The 15199-nt window shown below is 40.0% G+C and overlaps 1 protein-coding gene across 4 annotated transcripts in view; it reads left to right on the top strand.

Moving 5' to 3' along the window:
• The window catches only part of poc1a (POC1 centriolar protein A), a 69707-nt gene that overhangs the window by 11265 nt on the left and 43243 nt on the right, over nucleotides 1-15199 (top strand). For 2 of the 4 annotated variants that reach the window (XM_057362286.1, XM_057362283.1), the window contains 3 exons: nucleotides 969-1102; nucleotides 6598-6666; nucleotides 6775-6921. In XM_057362286.1, the coding sequence (XP_057218269.1) occupies nucleotides 969-1102; nucleotides 6598-6666; nucleotides 6775-6921 (350 nt within the window). The remainder of the gene's footprint in view (nucleotides 1-968; nucleotides 1103-6597; nucleotides 6667-6774; nucleotides 6922-15199) is intronic. The other 2 variants (XM_057362284.1, XM_057362285.1) reach the window with 2 other exon arrangements.

Below are 15199 nucleotides of genomic sequence, written 5' to 3'. Positions count from 1 at the left end.
TCTTAAAGTATACATACTGTTCAAATGAATATTGCAGATATATTTCCAATGCTTGCTATATACATTTGAATGTGCTTACTTTGGTTTGTAATTCCTACAAATGCCTGATGGGGGCGTCCCAGCCTTACTCTTGCAGTTCAGTGTCCATTCATAAGGGTGACGTCATGTGGTGCAAACTGTATTTGTTCAGAGGGACTGTGAGTAGACCTGTGCTTTACTCGGTCTAGTAGACATTTTACAGCTCAGCTGAGGGTCGTTTCGTGATGCCCGCATGTGTGTAGGGGCTGAAAAGCGACTATTAGAGTGGAAACATAACTTGAGACTTAGTTCAGAATTCCATTATTTACAGTACTGCCACAGAGATGTGATTTTACTGAGCAGGCAAAGTTAAGAAAGACCTCTAGTTCTTTGGTTTCAATTGTTGGGAATGTTTAACACATTAAAGATTTTAAAACCACTTTGAGCGCATTACCTTATACCAACATGTATTCACACATATAGATCTGTCACAGTGGTGGTGGTGAAAACAACTATAGAATTGTTAATAACATTTTCAACTTTTTGAAATAAGAAATGGATCTCATATCTTTTGTTGCTGTTGTCAAAGGTTCACAGTCACATTCTACAGTACATCACTCGGTAGAAAGTAATCAAAGTGCATGGACAGGTTGCATAACATCCTAGAAATCAATAAACAACAGTACACAAGGTAAAAGAAAATGAGTATGAATATGCATACGTATATATGCAGTGTGCAGCTATGAAGAAAGCATGAAGCCATTTTTGATTCGTTCATTTGAGCATTTACAATCCTGTCGTTGTCGTGTTCAAAATTCTGCACATGTTAGTTTCACCGATATATTTCACTTGAAGCAACACTTATTAAAACCAGCGCTGCACGCAGCCAGATTGCGAGCTGTGTGTTCGTGTATTCCTAGTGTGTGAAGTTTTTGCTCCTGTTGTTTCAGTTCACAGTGGCGTGGTGAATGGACTGTCCTTCCATCCGTCTGGAAATTACCTCATCACAGCCTCCAACGACTCCACGCTCAAGATTCTGGACCTGCTGGAGGGCCGACTGCTTTACACGTTACACGGTCATCAGGTAACACGTCGCATGTTCAGCTTCAAGCTTCATCACGACATCATGGATTGGCTCTGTGTCAGGTTGTCAAAAAAAAAAAAATATCGTCCACTGTAGCTGCATGTCGGCTTTGTATAATAACTAGAGCTACAGCCGCATTAATCTGGATAATCCATCCACGCTGGGGGTTTTTTTTCAGCGAAAACAGAGCTTTTTTCAAACACGCCCACACAGATAATGTAAAAATGCAGTGTTATTGTACTGTGGCCTGGATAGATTGGGGTACTATATTGTATTTGTAGTACCTCTGCCTTCTAGTGACCTGCAGTGGCCAGATATGTTTACATTAGGAACATAAAGTCAAGTCTTATACACAATTTTTTCCCCTAAAGCCAATTCCATTTATGTAGTCTTCATTTTGATTTTTAATATTGTTAAAAAAGCCCAGGTGAAACATCCCTCATAATCTGGTCTTGATGGATCAAAGCTTTATGTACTCATACATCTAATGGATCGCATGACAGGTACTGGACACACTTACGAGTTCTTGCCAGCTAAATAAATGTTTTATTTTCCTTTTAATGGAACATCGCCTAAATCAGTCCTGTGCTAAGTGTATTAAAAACTGACCGCCTACCCATTGATGATGAGTCACGTGTATTGTAAACCTCCCGGTTTGTGTTATAGTGGTATTGTAGAGCGTAGCAAGCGCCTGCTATCATCTGTAGGTGTGGGATGAGTTGTGAATAACCTCTGTAAGCCTTCAACAGAAAGAGAAACTGAACGGAGAAAGCATTGCATGAAGCTTTCATGAACACAGTACATCAGAAATAAAGAGTCACGACTGGTTACTCGGTCTCATCCCTTATAAGTACAATCTGTGAGCTAGACATGTAAGATATAGGCTAAAAGTGTGGGTGGGTGTTTATTGAGTGCTTTTGCAAGTGTTACAGTCAACATGAAATCAAAATGGGCCTTGTTTTGTTTCTTAATACACTTGTGCGCAATTCATTGGTGCATATAATATTCTTTTATTTTACTAATATGCTTCGCTTCTGAAATGATTTTTTCACCTGAATTGACATAATGTTAGCCAATAGGTTTGTGGTCTAATGTTGTCTTTGTCCTGTTTTTTTATATATTTTGGTACAGTAGTTAGCTGCAGGTGCCCGTCCTGAACATCCTTGATCCATCCAAGATGCATGCATGTTTAGATGCACATGCAAACCTGTAGTGCTAGTACATTATTTGAGCTATTGTGTAGTCACTCACAGTTGCTTGTAGTGGAATATTAAAGGGGTCATATGGCGCGAATACGTGTTTTTATGTGTCTTTTGGTGTGCCCATGCATGTATTAGACACGTAAAATTGCAAAAATGAAAGTGTGGGAACAAAAGATGCATTCTATCTAAAAGCGAATGCTCACCCAGACCTGCCTGAAACGCCTCGTGTAACCACACCCCCACAAATCTACGTCAGTTCGTGGTATGAGTTGACTAAGACCACCCAAATGTATACGCAAGTAAGGTGGGCGTACCTGTCAGTACAATTGAAGAGGAACCTGATGTTCCAAATATGTTAAGAGGCGTTATATTTCCGTCACACGCTTGCAGTATTCCACCAATCACTACGCACTGGTTAGCTGGCCAATCATAGCACACCTCGCTTCAAAGCGATGAGCTTTGTAAAAAATCTGAGAGTTTCAGAGAGGCGGGGCAAAGATGAGATACAAACATGACCGGTATGTGGAAAATACAGTGTTTTTGAACCTTAAATCGTGTACATACATTGCATTACATCTAAAACAAACTATAATATTCGTTTTAGCCTTGTCATATTACCCCTTTAACAGACCTCATCTTCCTACATGCCTGTTGCGTAACTTCCCACTGAATGGCTCTTTCTTTAAGAAGGCACATTCAGAGCTGCATGCTTAAAACGATTGGTGGTATTTTCTCAGCAGTACGTTTGGCCTTTAAATGGAAGGTGTACCAACAGATCCATTACCTGCATTGGCAGAAAAGGACGTTATTTCTGCCAGAAGTTGTATGTCAGCGTATCCTTTTGGGTCTCGCATCTGAAAGCTTTCCTGTGGCTCAGTGGTTAGAGTATGGCACTAGCAATGCCAAGGTCATGGGTTTGATCCCAGGGGATTGCACATAGTCAGAAACAAATGTATAGTACAATGCAATGTAAGTTGCTCCAAAGCGTCTGCCAAATTGCATAAATGTAAAATGCATAAATCTAAAAGTGACTACCCAGACATTTATTCTATACGTATACCGTTCTAGTCAGCAGGATTTCTGTATTGTGCTGTCTGCAAATGATGAGTCCAATGGGGAGACTGTTAGGGATCAGTGTGACTTACGGCAATTTGATAAATGTGAAGTGTAGAGATGTTGTCAAGGGTAATCTAAACAGTCTTTTTTTCAAGCTTGATCCTTCTCGACCAATCACCTTCCTCGCATGTTGTTATGGAAACAACAGGTCTCTGTCATTGGTTAGCCGTGCAAAAGGTGCTTAACGTAGGGCTTTTTATTTCAGAACAGTTTTTAGTTCAGAACACTTTTTTCAACTTCAAAAGACGCACTGAACTGCAGAATAAAACGCCTCCACTGCGTTTGAAAAAGCGCTCAGGACTTTTTTGAAAACACAGTTTACTCCATAAGATTATAATGTAAAACAGACGCTAGCAGCTTCAAAAAAGAAGTCCAATGTGAACATGGCCTTATGCATCAGAAGTTCAGCCAACGGTCCGTGGGCACGTCTGAGGCTGAGACTGCAAACATTGGAACATGAAATTATAAATATACACATACAATGCACACAAGGCAAGCACAAACTGCAAAATGCACGTTACTGTAAAAAATAAAAACATTCTAAATGTGTAACAATGAAATTCAATACCAACAGTTTTCAAAATTCAAAACATTTTAAACAGGCCCATAAAGCCTGCATCTGGACCTTTCATGATCCTCTCTTTTTTTTTTAAGTAAAGCAAAATTTAGCGACATTTACAGGACAAGAAATGAATTACAGGTAATATTCACACCCTCTGAAGCATCCACAAGAATCGATTCGGGAATACTTTCGTTAGATTAAGAATCGATTAGAATATGAGTCAATATTTTTTACTCTGCCATATAAAACAACAATGAATGTAAAATCGATTGTAGTTTGCGTTAAATTGAGTTAGAAATGTGTGCTTTAGTTTCAAATTGGTTGGTTTTGTTGTAATGATTATAATTGCGATGACTTTAGAATAATTACTCAGTGATTGAAATATGTGGTTGATGATGTAATTCATGACTTTTTTTAAGGAACTTACCCAACATTAGTCAACAGCTTCTGTTTTTCTTTCGAGTGTAACATTATAAACAATGTTTTGCCTTTGCAAACAGTTTCAGTCTATCGTGGCATTTGGCACGAAGGGTTCACCCGGTTCTTTTCTGCTGGAAAAGCTGTGATGCGCTGAGCCAGTCTTGGCTCTGGAAAGATTAGCAGGTGTTGCTGATGCTTCAGTACATGCTAACCCTCCAAACACAGGGCGTCTGCAAACCCGTCTGTGAGTTTCATCCACTCGTGAGACGGTGGCTGGGACAGCCTGTTAGTCAGCAGCACGTTCTGTCTCTATCAAGTCTGTTTGTCATATTTACCACCAGTAGGCATGTTTACTAATGTTTCATGCAAAACAAAGCACTTTTTATAGCAGGAGTAACACTGAAATGTAAATGGCTACATTTAGACACTGAATGTTTAGCTCTGGTCCTGATCTTATGTGTTTTTCTGTTGAGTGGATTTAAAGGAATAAACGCAGAGATAAAAATGTCATCATGTAGTTTCAACCCTGTGTGATTTTCTGTTAATACTTTAAATAAAATAGCTAAGGCTATGTATAACTTTTAAACATTTTTAGCATTGCAGCTAGATTTTTAACTCAAGTTATACCACATCTGTTCATCCTTTCATGGTTCCTGTGAGGGCAATGGAGGTTAAGCTCTTCTGAGCATGTGCGTGCACGTGTGTGTGTGTGTGCGTGCGTGCGTGTGTGTGTGTGTGTGTGTGTGTGTGTGTGAGAATGTATGTGTTACAGACCTGTTGAGCAGAAGGTGTCTGGAATGCCTGGATCCCTCCCCACACCTCTGCCAAGTTTACATTCCTCATCTTCATCTGCCTCCTCCTCTGTGACCTCTCTTCCTCTAATATTCCTTTTTGATGGCAGAAGAAGGTGGGCTTTGCACGTTTCAGGTTGGAACAAGTGCACTTTGGCGTGCTTTATCAGGAGAGCGTGTTCTTCGCATACTTTTTAGACATGGAGTGACGATGGCACACTACCCTGAGGTGGTGGATGCCGTCAGGTGTACTCTAGAATGTCTAACTTGAGAAAGCAAGGTTTGGAGTTGTAGTTGTGTCTTCTAGGATTTTACATGGATTTGTCGTGTATTTTGCTGGCGAACATGACAGCACTGAGGATAAATTGTAATATACCTGTACTGTTGTAAAGCATTTTGGGTAATACATTTGGGGATGTAACGATGCACCACCCATTATAATATGAGACGATTCAAGTCGGTTGAGATGTTATATGAATCGCAATACACGTTTTGAACAGCGGGGGCCGCTGTGTTTACTGCAAGCTTGGAAAACGTGGATATGCTGATTTTCCACGAAAAACAAATCCGTGAAAAGAATTGTTTAAAAATTGCAGTTTAGTTTTGTTATTTGACCTAAAATATATTTTTAATTTACAAAGAATTGTGCAGCATTCGAGAAATAATAAAAGTGTAGTTGTTCATTTACAATGTGTGTGCGTGTATGTATACAGAATATGCACACACACAGACCAAATGTAATGCTAGCTCCTTATAATAGTTTTTTTATCCACTGTGCCAGCAGTGTGGGTGGAGTGTGTCGACATGTCTTTTGGCTTCGCCAAAGCCGTGTCTGTGTAAATGTGTCTGGTGTGTGTTCAGCACCATGTACTGCCTAAATTTAACCTTCTCTCTTCCACCAAAGTCAATATGGCATCATGATGTTATAATTTTCCTCCTACGGGGTGGCCAAGAGCTCTTTTCTGTTCTCTTCTTTCATCAGTAATTGTGTGTACTGTATAAAGGGGTGGCGTCTTAACCTTTTTTTTTTTACACCAATTGGATTATTAAAGTGCAATCTAACATGTTTTCAAGGAAGGCTATAAAAAAGGTCTTTCCACTTTTCATAATTTTTTCAATACGTCTCCATAATTGAATGACTTTCTTTCGTCTGTAGAAAACAAAAGATGTTTGATGAGCTGTCCAAAAACATCATAGAAGTACTCCATTAGAAGCCACATTATAAGATTCTTTAAAGAACAGGACCACATTTAAGCCACTTTTAGCTAGTCATAAGACATGCCAGTCAACTAATGCTGTTTGGCATCAAACTTTGAGTTGGGGACGTCACAAAGTTGTGCATTATGTGTTAGATCATTTCTTAAGGTATCTAATATTGATTATATGCCTTGTACATGTTTTTAGGGTTCTGCCACCTGTGTTGCTTTCTCAAGGACAGGAGACTACTTTGCCTCTGGTGGTTCAGATGAGCAGGTGATGTATATTTCTACACACGGAAATAAACTCCAGTGGTGTGGATTTTATGGTTTGATGTATGTTTTGTGAGTAACATTCATCATGTGGCTCTGGTCATGTCTGCAGGTGATGGTGTGGAGGACTAACTTTGACAGTGTGGATTACAGTGAAGTGCTGGAGCAGAAATGCACTCGTTCAGAGCCTCTCAGTCGTGACCCCAAAACTTCAGTTGACAACTCCAGAACCCAAACAACACGGGTAAAGGTAGACACGGTGTGATTGTTACGCATATGCTGTTTGATTTATGTTTAGTTATGTTGCTTTGTTCACATGCTATGTTACCTTACAGATCTATTGTGATGGTATTAACAGAGAGATCAGATTTGAAACAATGGAGTATAATAAAATGCTTTTGTCAACTGCACACACAAATTTAAGGTCTTCCTTCATGTCAGACAAATACTGGAGGGTTGGAATTCGATTTGAAATGCTGTCACGGATGGGGGATCAAATATAGCTTGATCCGTTCTGTTTTACAAAGCTGTTACAGTCACCAACACTGTAACTGAAGTTACTGACTTCAAAGTCAGATGTGGATTGCAAAGTAGTCTCACTTTGTTTTCTCTACATCTGGAAATACTGTAGGTAAACCAAACCTTATGTGTAGTTACTGTATTTTGCCTTTGCTGAGCAGTGCTTTGCTCAGAGATACAAAGAAATGATTTATTTTACTTTTTATCTGGTGGGAATATCAATCAAATTAAGACTAGTTTGCATTTATCAAAACTGGTAGTAGTTGGTAATATTTCCATAATGTATGACACAACATGACATGAGTTTATGACATTACACCCACCACATTCAATTTGAACATCAGCTACACTAAGAATTAAACTCACATATTTAACCTCCTGACTTTTTACATTTATCACATCGTCACTGTCGGGCAGAATCCTCGTATCTCCAAAACCATTATTTTTCAGGAAATTAAAAAAACTGCATATTTTTTGAGTTATTGAACATTGTATCGTTAAAGTTGATATTATACCTTATATTGCTATCATATCCTGTTGTGTACCAACATTAACACAACATTTCCCCAAAACCATGTTTAATCGGAGATACAAGGTTTATGACTTGGGAGCAGGGAGATACGAGATTACGCTGTCATTGATAAGAATGGTACGGACACAGACATCGCTGCTGCCAGCAGTGTTCATCAAAGTCTGCTGTCGCGTTGAACCTTTTGACAAGAGACGAGGCTTTAAGAGCTAATGAAAGCTAATGATTGTGGTTACATACATCTTCCTAAACTCTATTTTAAACGTTAGAGCTACAGTATGAGTGATGCAATACCAAAATAAAATGTTAAACAGGCTGTCTAATATAGGCAGAAATTAATCTGCACGCAAATAAAGTCGGCGGTCGCGTTGAGCCTCTTGATAAGAGAAAAGGTTTCAATTGTTAACCAAAGCTAACGACTGTGGTTACATACATCTTCCTAAACTCTATTTTAAATGTTTAAGATCTATAAGTGATGTAATACAAAAAACGATGAGCTGACTAGGCTGTCTAATAGGCGGAAATTAGCCGAATCTGCTCGCAAACTTACCTTCGTGGCTCACGGGCTTCCTTCTGCACCGAAGCATTACAGCTATCGATTTTTAACAAAACAGTCCTACTCAAATGTATCTAACCTAACTATTTTCACTCGTTATTGTCTAAAAAACTTTCAATCAGGAGACATAATGCCGAGAAGCTCCCGCGGAGTGAAGAAGAGGTGGAGTTACGAGACTTCTCAGACAGTTGAAGTGTCCAATGGAGTTAAGAGATTTGCTCTCAAGCTATTTTCAACACTTTAGATTGGTTAATAATTTGTAAAAATAACAGACCCACATGGGGACTGACCAATAGCATTGATTTGTGAAAAAATATGAAATTGACCAAATTTGGACATAGGAGGTTTCCGCCCGACAGCGACGACATTCAGTTTGCACATCTACAGATGCAATGTATTGTTTATATTTCCACTTTATTTATATTGTTCATTTTTTATACATTCTTCTATTTCTACCCTGCTTTTAATTTCTGCTTCTACCCTTTTCTTTTTAGTATATACTGTATATTTTCATAGTCATATATTTCTTTCTTTTTTTCATGTGTTTTTATATATTTTTCTTAGTGTAGACTGTCTATATTTGTATTTTCTTGTCAATTGTAAGTTCTTCTATTTCTTACCTTTACTTGTCATTTTTGTGAGGAATTGGTCTTAAAAAAAGCATTTCACTTCATGTCATACTAGTGGTTATGCATGTGACAAAATTTCAATTTGCAGTTTTACAAACACTATACTTTCAGGTGTAAAACACAGTAAAGTTATTCTTTTAAAGATTAACTCATCCCTCTAATAAATATTAGGCCTAATGCAGTATGTCTATTCTCAAACAGTACAATGTCAGCAGGCACTTTTCCAGTAGGCGCACAAGTATAGTGTAAACCTGTCTGTACAGTAGAGAAAAAACTGCAGGACCCCATTACATTCATTTTTTTAACAAATCTTTTCAGAAAGGGAATTCTGACAAACTGTATTGTTGACAACTGCCTGTGTAGTAAAAGCATTATAGACAGTCATGCAGAACAATAACTCATGGGGTGGAATTAACTGACAAACATCTCACGGCACAGCTTGACAGCAATAAGAAAGACTTGAAATACTTTTCAATAGTGTGAAATGACAGTACTTACATTAAAGAGACAGCACAACTTCTAATACATGTTTAAAGTGTTGGAATATCCATCAGTTGTTGAAAACATGATATTTAGGTCAGTTTTAGTTTTTTTTGGACACATTCCATTCATCTCCTTCAGCAACACACAAGTTCTCATTGCACATTTGTGTATGTGCAAAAAACCTAATAGGATTGTTAAACACCCACCCAGGCTATTGCAAAATAATTAAATTATCAAATGAAAAGTTGAATGATCTGTAGAGATTTTGTTCTCAGGTTATGCTTTAAAAACAGTTTGTACAAAACCAGTGCGTTGGCTTTGTCAAACATGACGAGTGCTGTGGCGAGAAGCTGATTTCCTCCCTGCATCGCCGTCAAATACGTTGTCACGCCATTCTGCACGGTCCGGCGGCATCAGATAATGCTACTGTGTTTTTGCCTCATCACGCTATCGTGCTGTTAACAGATTGAAGGCAAATCCCTGCACAATGACGGTGTGTACCACTCTGACGCATCCGTTTGGAGCGATCAAATGGACATGGGCTTGCTCATTTCACCCAAGAGCACAAAAAGATCCTCTGCTCGACATGAATAGGGGCTAAAGGCCTGACCCTAGAGATTCTTATCATGAACAAGTTTTGCTGTGAGCGGGCTTGTTCCACGTTGACCTTCATCTGATTTAAACCTTTTTAGGAATGTGCATAACTATCATGTTTCTTCTAGGGTCACAGTCTGAACTATTCATTTTCTTGAAAAAAGTTTTTGCAACACATATTATGAAGGTCTTTTTTAATTGAGCAAAATATTGAAATCTTTCATGACACACATTACTGGTGTAATGTGGAGTTTCTGTGTCTCGCAGAGTCATAAAATTATGATTGTGTTTAGATGGGTTTCCCCCCATCTCCCATTGGTCAGTTCAAAATGATGGCTCACTTTACATTGGGTGAGGTGATATTGTCGTCTCGAGCTGTCGTGATGCTCAAAGATGAAGAACATTTGGCCCACAAGATGCGGTAACCATCTGGCTTACACCAGGTTGTTTTTACCGCTAATATATTCCTTATCAGTGCCAGCTATAGCATAGTCTACGCTTTTGTGATGAAAGCTATAGATGATCACATTGACAGACAGATGATCATAACAGCAGGCATGAAAGCTTTTCTCAGAGTAAACACAATCTGTTTTGGTGATGTGTTATCAGTTAAAGGAGTCATATGACACGGCTAAAACGAATATTATTGTTTGTTTTAGATGTAATGCAATGTGTATACACTATTTAAGGTTAAAAAAACACAGTATTTTCCACATAACGTGCATGTTTGTATCTCCTCTCTGCCCCGCCTCTCTGAAACGCGTGGATTTTTAACAAAGCTCATCGCTCTGAAAAGCTATGATTTATGATAGGTGTGCTATGATTGGCAGTTAACCAGTGCGTAGTGATTGGTGGAATACTGCAAGCGTGTGACGGAAATGTAACGCCTCTTACCATATTTGTAACATCAGGTTCCTCTTCAATTGTACTGACAGGTACGCCCACCTTACTTGCGTATACATTTGGGCGGTCTTATTCAACTCATACCACGAACTGACGTAGATTTGTGGGGGTGTGGTTACACGAGGCTTTTCAGGCAGGTCTGGGTGAGCATTCGATTTTAGATAGAATGCATCTTTTGTTCCCACACTTTCATTTGTGCAATTTTACATGTCTAATACATGCATGGGCAACTTATAACACACCAAAGACACAGAAAAACACGTGTTCGCACCATATGACCCCTTTAAATAGTGTGGTTCATGTGTCTGGTTGCAGTTCCCTTAAGTGCCACTAGTAGTACAGAAATTAAATTGTGCACTTTTAGTGACAAATGTCACATCCTCGGCTTAACCGATCATGGAATTTTCAGTTTTGGGTGAAGTGACCCTTTAAGTACAAGACCAGAGAACCTTCTGAGAGTACATTCTGCATCCTCATTACAGTCAAATGTACAGTAGTGAAATCTATAATATCGTTCCTGTCTGTAAGATGAGCACTAATGAGGACAGGTGTACCGCACTGCATGTGCCGTTGATTTGTGTTTCCTGTTTGTTTATTACACTGATATCACACTCAAATATAGATCAGAGCTGTGCGTGAACTTCTGATCAAACCTGAGGAAGTACGGTAAAACAAAAATCAAGCGTATAGCGTTAGTTCTGGCGGTTCATGTGAGTCAAGCTCACATCAGCTGATCCTCCTCTACCTATAGAAATATGACGTAATCACAGCTTCCGTTTTAAATTAATTCAGCTAATAGCAGCTTATCAAGTTGCTCAGGAGCAAATTACCCTCCTCCATCCCCAGGTCCACTCACATTTTCAACAGGGACTCGACTTCAGTTGTTCTTTTTCGTAGGTCTCAACTACATTTTAATTATGTGTTACACTTAAATGTCTTTAAGAACTAATGACATCTGCTTGTTCTGTTCTGTTTACCCTAAGGGGGGTCATCGCTGCGCTCCCTGCTCTTATTCATGCTGGTTGCATGGTAGGGCAGGGAGTTTTGTCCAGAACAGAACCATACCCCCAATCTAAACTGTATGCTAAATGTCAATCATTTTTGACGGTAGTGAACCTGACAGAACTAAGTTTAATTGCAAAAAAAACAGTCAGATGTTACACAGTTTTTTTGTGCAATATCTCTGTAGCGCCCCCTACCCTAACTGGTGTGTGTTACCCAATTTTGCTTTAGGGCGGGCGTCAGGTTCAACTATTTTTTCTCTCGACATTAAAAAAAATATATATATACACAACTCTGATACAACTATCCCGAACTTAGGCAATGTGAATGAAGGAACAAGGGTAAGTATTACTTCAAAGGTATTTAATTAGAAAATATTATAACTATGAAAACAACAAGAAATAAAAGGATTGAACAAAGAAACAGCTCAAAGTTGTGCACCCATCAACAGATGTGTTGATAATAATATAACAGAAAAATAATAAACAGGGGAAATAACCGATAGCTATACCCGTTACAACGGCACAACAACACCGAGTGAACTACCTGGGAGATGTATGCACACTTGTGCAGCACTGAAATGATACACTTTACATGCACAAAATACATACAGGCGGTTTCAGAATGTTAAGAGCACGGTATTACATTCACACAATGTGAGAGAATATAAAATGAAACTCAATAATTAAGCAAGTGGGCCCACTCACACACACAACAGTACTCACATAACCCCCAGATGCAGGCCTGTGTCGTTGCTGGAGTGCGTAGAGGCCTTTGAAACTTAAACTGGCCGCTTTGCTCACGTGAGCAGACAAAACAAAGAAAACACAGTACCTAGGCTCTATAATCCAAGGCACCCGGATAATCGCCCACTGTGATCCTCCCGGAAAGCACCGATCGTCCCTCGTAGCCGGAGGAACACCCAACGCTTCCGGTGGCTGGGTGCGCTATCCAGTTATGTCCGTAGCTCTCTCCCTCGTAAATAGAAACTTGCTCGCACTTCGGGTTTCAAATGCGCTTAGTACTATCTCCCGCATCTCACCGAGAATCGAACCACGGCAGAACACAAACGCCAGCAAAAAGTCGCAATTATAAGTTTAAACACGGACCGATCCATGAATTGAAGGCGTGCGCCTTCTCGTGTAAAGGCAGCAATGTCCCAAACGCCTTGGTACTAACTGTTAACCCATATCTTGAGCTAACTTTAGCTTCGAAGTCACATAACAAAGGTACTCAATTTTAAACAGAAATAAAACCACGTTTGCTTACAAATCGCAAGTTATTCACCCACGACAAACTTCGCGTGTATCTCCTCCTTCAGTCTCTCTTGACTCACCCTTCATTACCCAATAGCATTACATTCATGCACCCGGGAGGCGGGTTTAAGCTATTAGGCAACCAATAACATGACATACAGCAAACTTGATTGTACACACACATTTTCCACATGTGTATTTCTACCAAACCTTACGTAAAAAGGCATAATGAACATTGTGTGTAGAAATGTAATCGTATTAAATTAAACATTATCTCTGAATTAGAGACTAAAACACAAATGAATATACAGATAATAAACAATCAGAAAAACTGAGAAATAAATGTTTTTACCCAATTCCTCATAGGACTATAGTTATATTGGTGTTACACTCTCCCCCTTCTAGACGATCTCTTGCCCCCATGAGTTTACTTTAAACAGGGACAGTTAACCTGGGCTCCAAAGAAACATTTAACTGAGCACACAGGGAACATAGAGCTAAAGGGTGACACCACACTGTGTTGCATACATTTTTCTTTAGCTTTACCCGGTCCTCAACATTTATTACCATCCCTCTATGCACTAAAGTTAAGGGGCGGCTAGAGGACTCACCCAGTCTATCGTAGCTGAGCTTTGTCACAGGCCTTATTGCTCTTCTGGGGCGTACAGGGACATGTTCTACCACATCTCTTGGATGTTTCTCTGTACCTATCTCTCCTCCTTCTAGCTCCAGATCTCCAGCTTCGGCTGGATTTGGTTCTTCCAGGGCTTCTTCAGTAATCGGCGGTACAGTCTCATTCACAGGAGTGCTATGCGAGTTAATTACATCATACACAGCCTCTTCCTCTACAGCAGGCATAGACTGGTCATGGTACTCTAGTTGTGGTTGTTTCTCAACCCGGTCGGGGTAAAAGTAGCACAACTCCTCTTCACTTTCAGAGTCACTGCCCATATCTATGGTTGTCCCATTTGTTCCTCCTAATCCTCGTCTCTGTTTTCCACTCACAGATCGGGCTCTTGTCTCCGGCGGCACCAGAGCGGTTTTTGGATTCTCAGAAACAGTCAGTCTCACATCAAGTCGGATTGGTAAGATATGGTCTCGATGCAGCGTTCTCACACTTCCCATACCTCGTTCAGGTTTTAGGCGGTACACAGGTAAGTTCTTCAACTTCTCCACTACCAGGTAGGGAACAGAATTCCACTTATCTCCAAGTTTGTTTTTCCCAGTCACAGCAAGATTTCTTATCAACACACGGTCTCCTACAGCCAAAGTCTGGTGTGTTACTCGTCTGTCATACAACCGCTTGTTCCTCTGCTGACTTTTCTGAGCAGTTTCAGTTGCTAGCTGGTAGGCTCTCTGCAAATCCGATTTCATCCTTTCCACATACTGTCGATGGTTACTGGCTCCTTTTCCACCCTGCGATGTTCCGAAGCACACATCCACTGGCAAACGAGCCTCCCGTCCAAACAAAAGATAGTATGGTGAGTACCCAGTTGATTCATTTTTAGTACATTTGTATGCGTGTACCAAGCGATTGATGTGTTGACTCCATCTGTTTTTCTCACCTGGATTCAGCGTCCCTAGCATAGAAAGGAGCGTTCGGTTGAACCTCTCGGGCTGTGGGTCCCCTTGCGGATGGTACGGTGATGTTCTGGATTTTCGGATACCAAGCATCTTCAGTAGCTCTTTTATGAGACCACTCTCAAAATCTCTGCCCTGATCTGAATGGATACGAGAAGGTAGACCATAATGGATGAAAAATTTGTCACAAAGGATCTTAGCCACCGTCAGAGCTTTCTGGTCCTTGCAGGCAAATGCTTGTGCATAGCGTGTGAAGTGGTCCGTGACAACAAGAACATTTCCAATACTTCTGGAGTCTGGCTCGACTGCCAAAAAATCAATGCACACAAGGTCAAATGGCCCACTGCTGGTTATGTGGTTTAACGGAGCAACCTTCTTTGGCAGAGTCTTTCTTGTTATACAACGTCCACAACTCTTTATGTACTGCTCTACATGCTGGGACATCTTTGGCCAGTAGAAGCGATCTTTCACGAGTTCAGTAGTTT

This window comes from Triplophysa rosa, linkage group LG20, assembly GCF_024868665.1.
Source record: "Triplophysa rosa linkage group LG20, Trosa_1v2, whole genome shotgun sequence".
Lineage (NCBI taxonomy): Eukaryota > Metazoa > Chordata > Actinopteri > Cypriniformes > Nemacheilidae > Triplophysa > Triplophysa rosa.
This window is presented reverse-complemented; position numbering and strand designations above follow the sequence as displayed.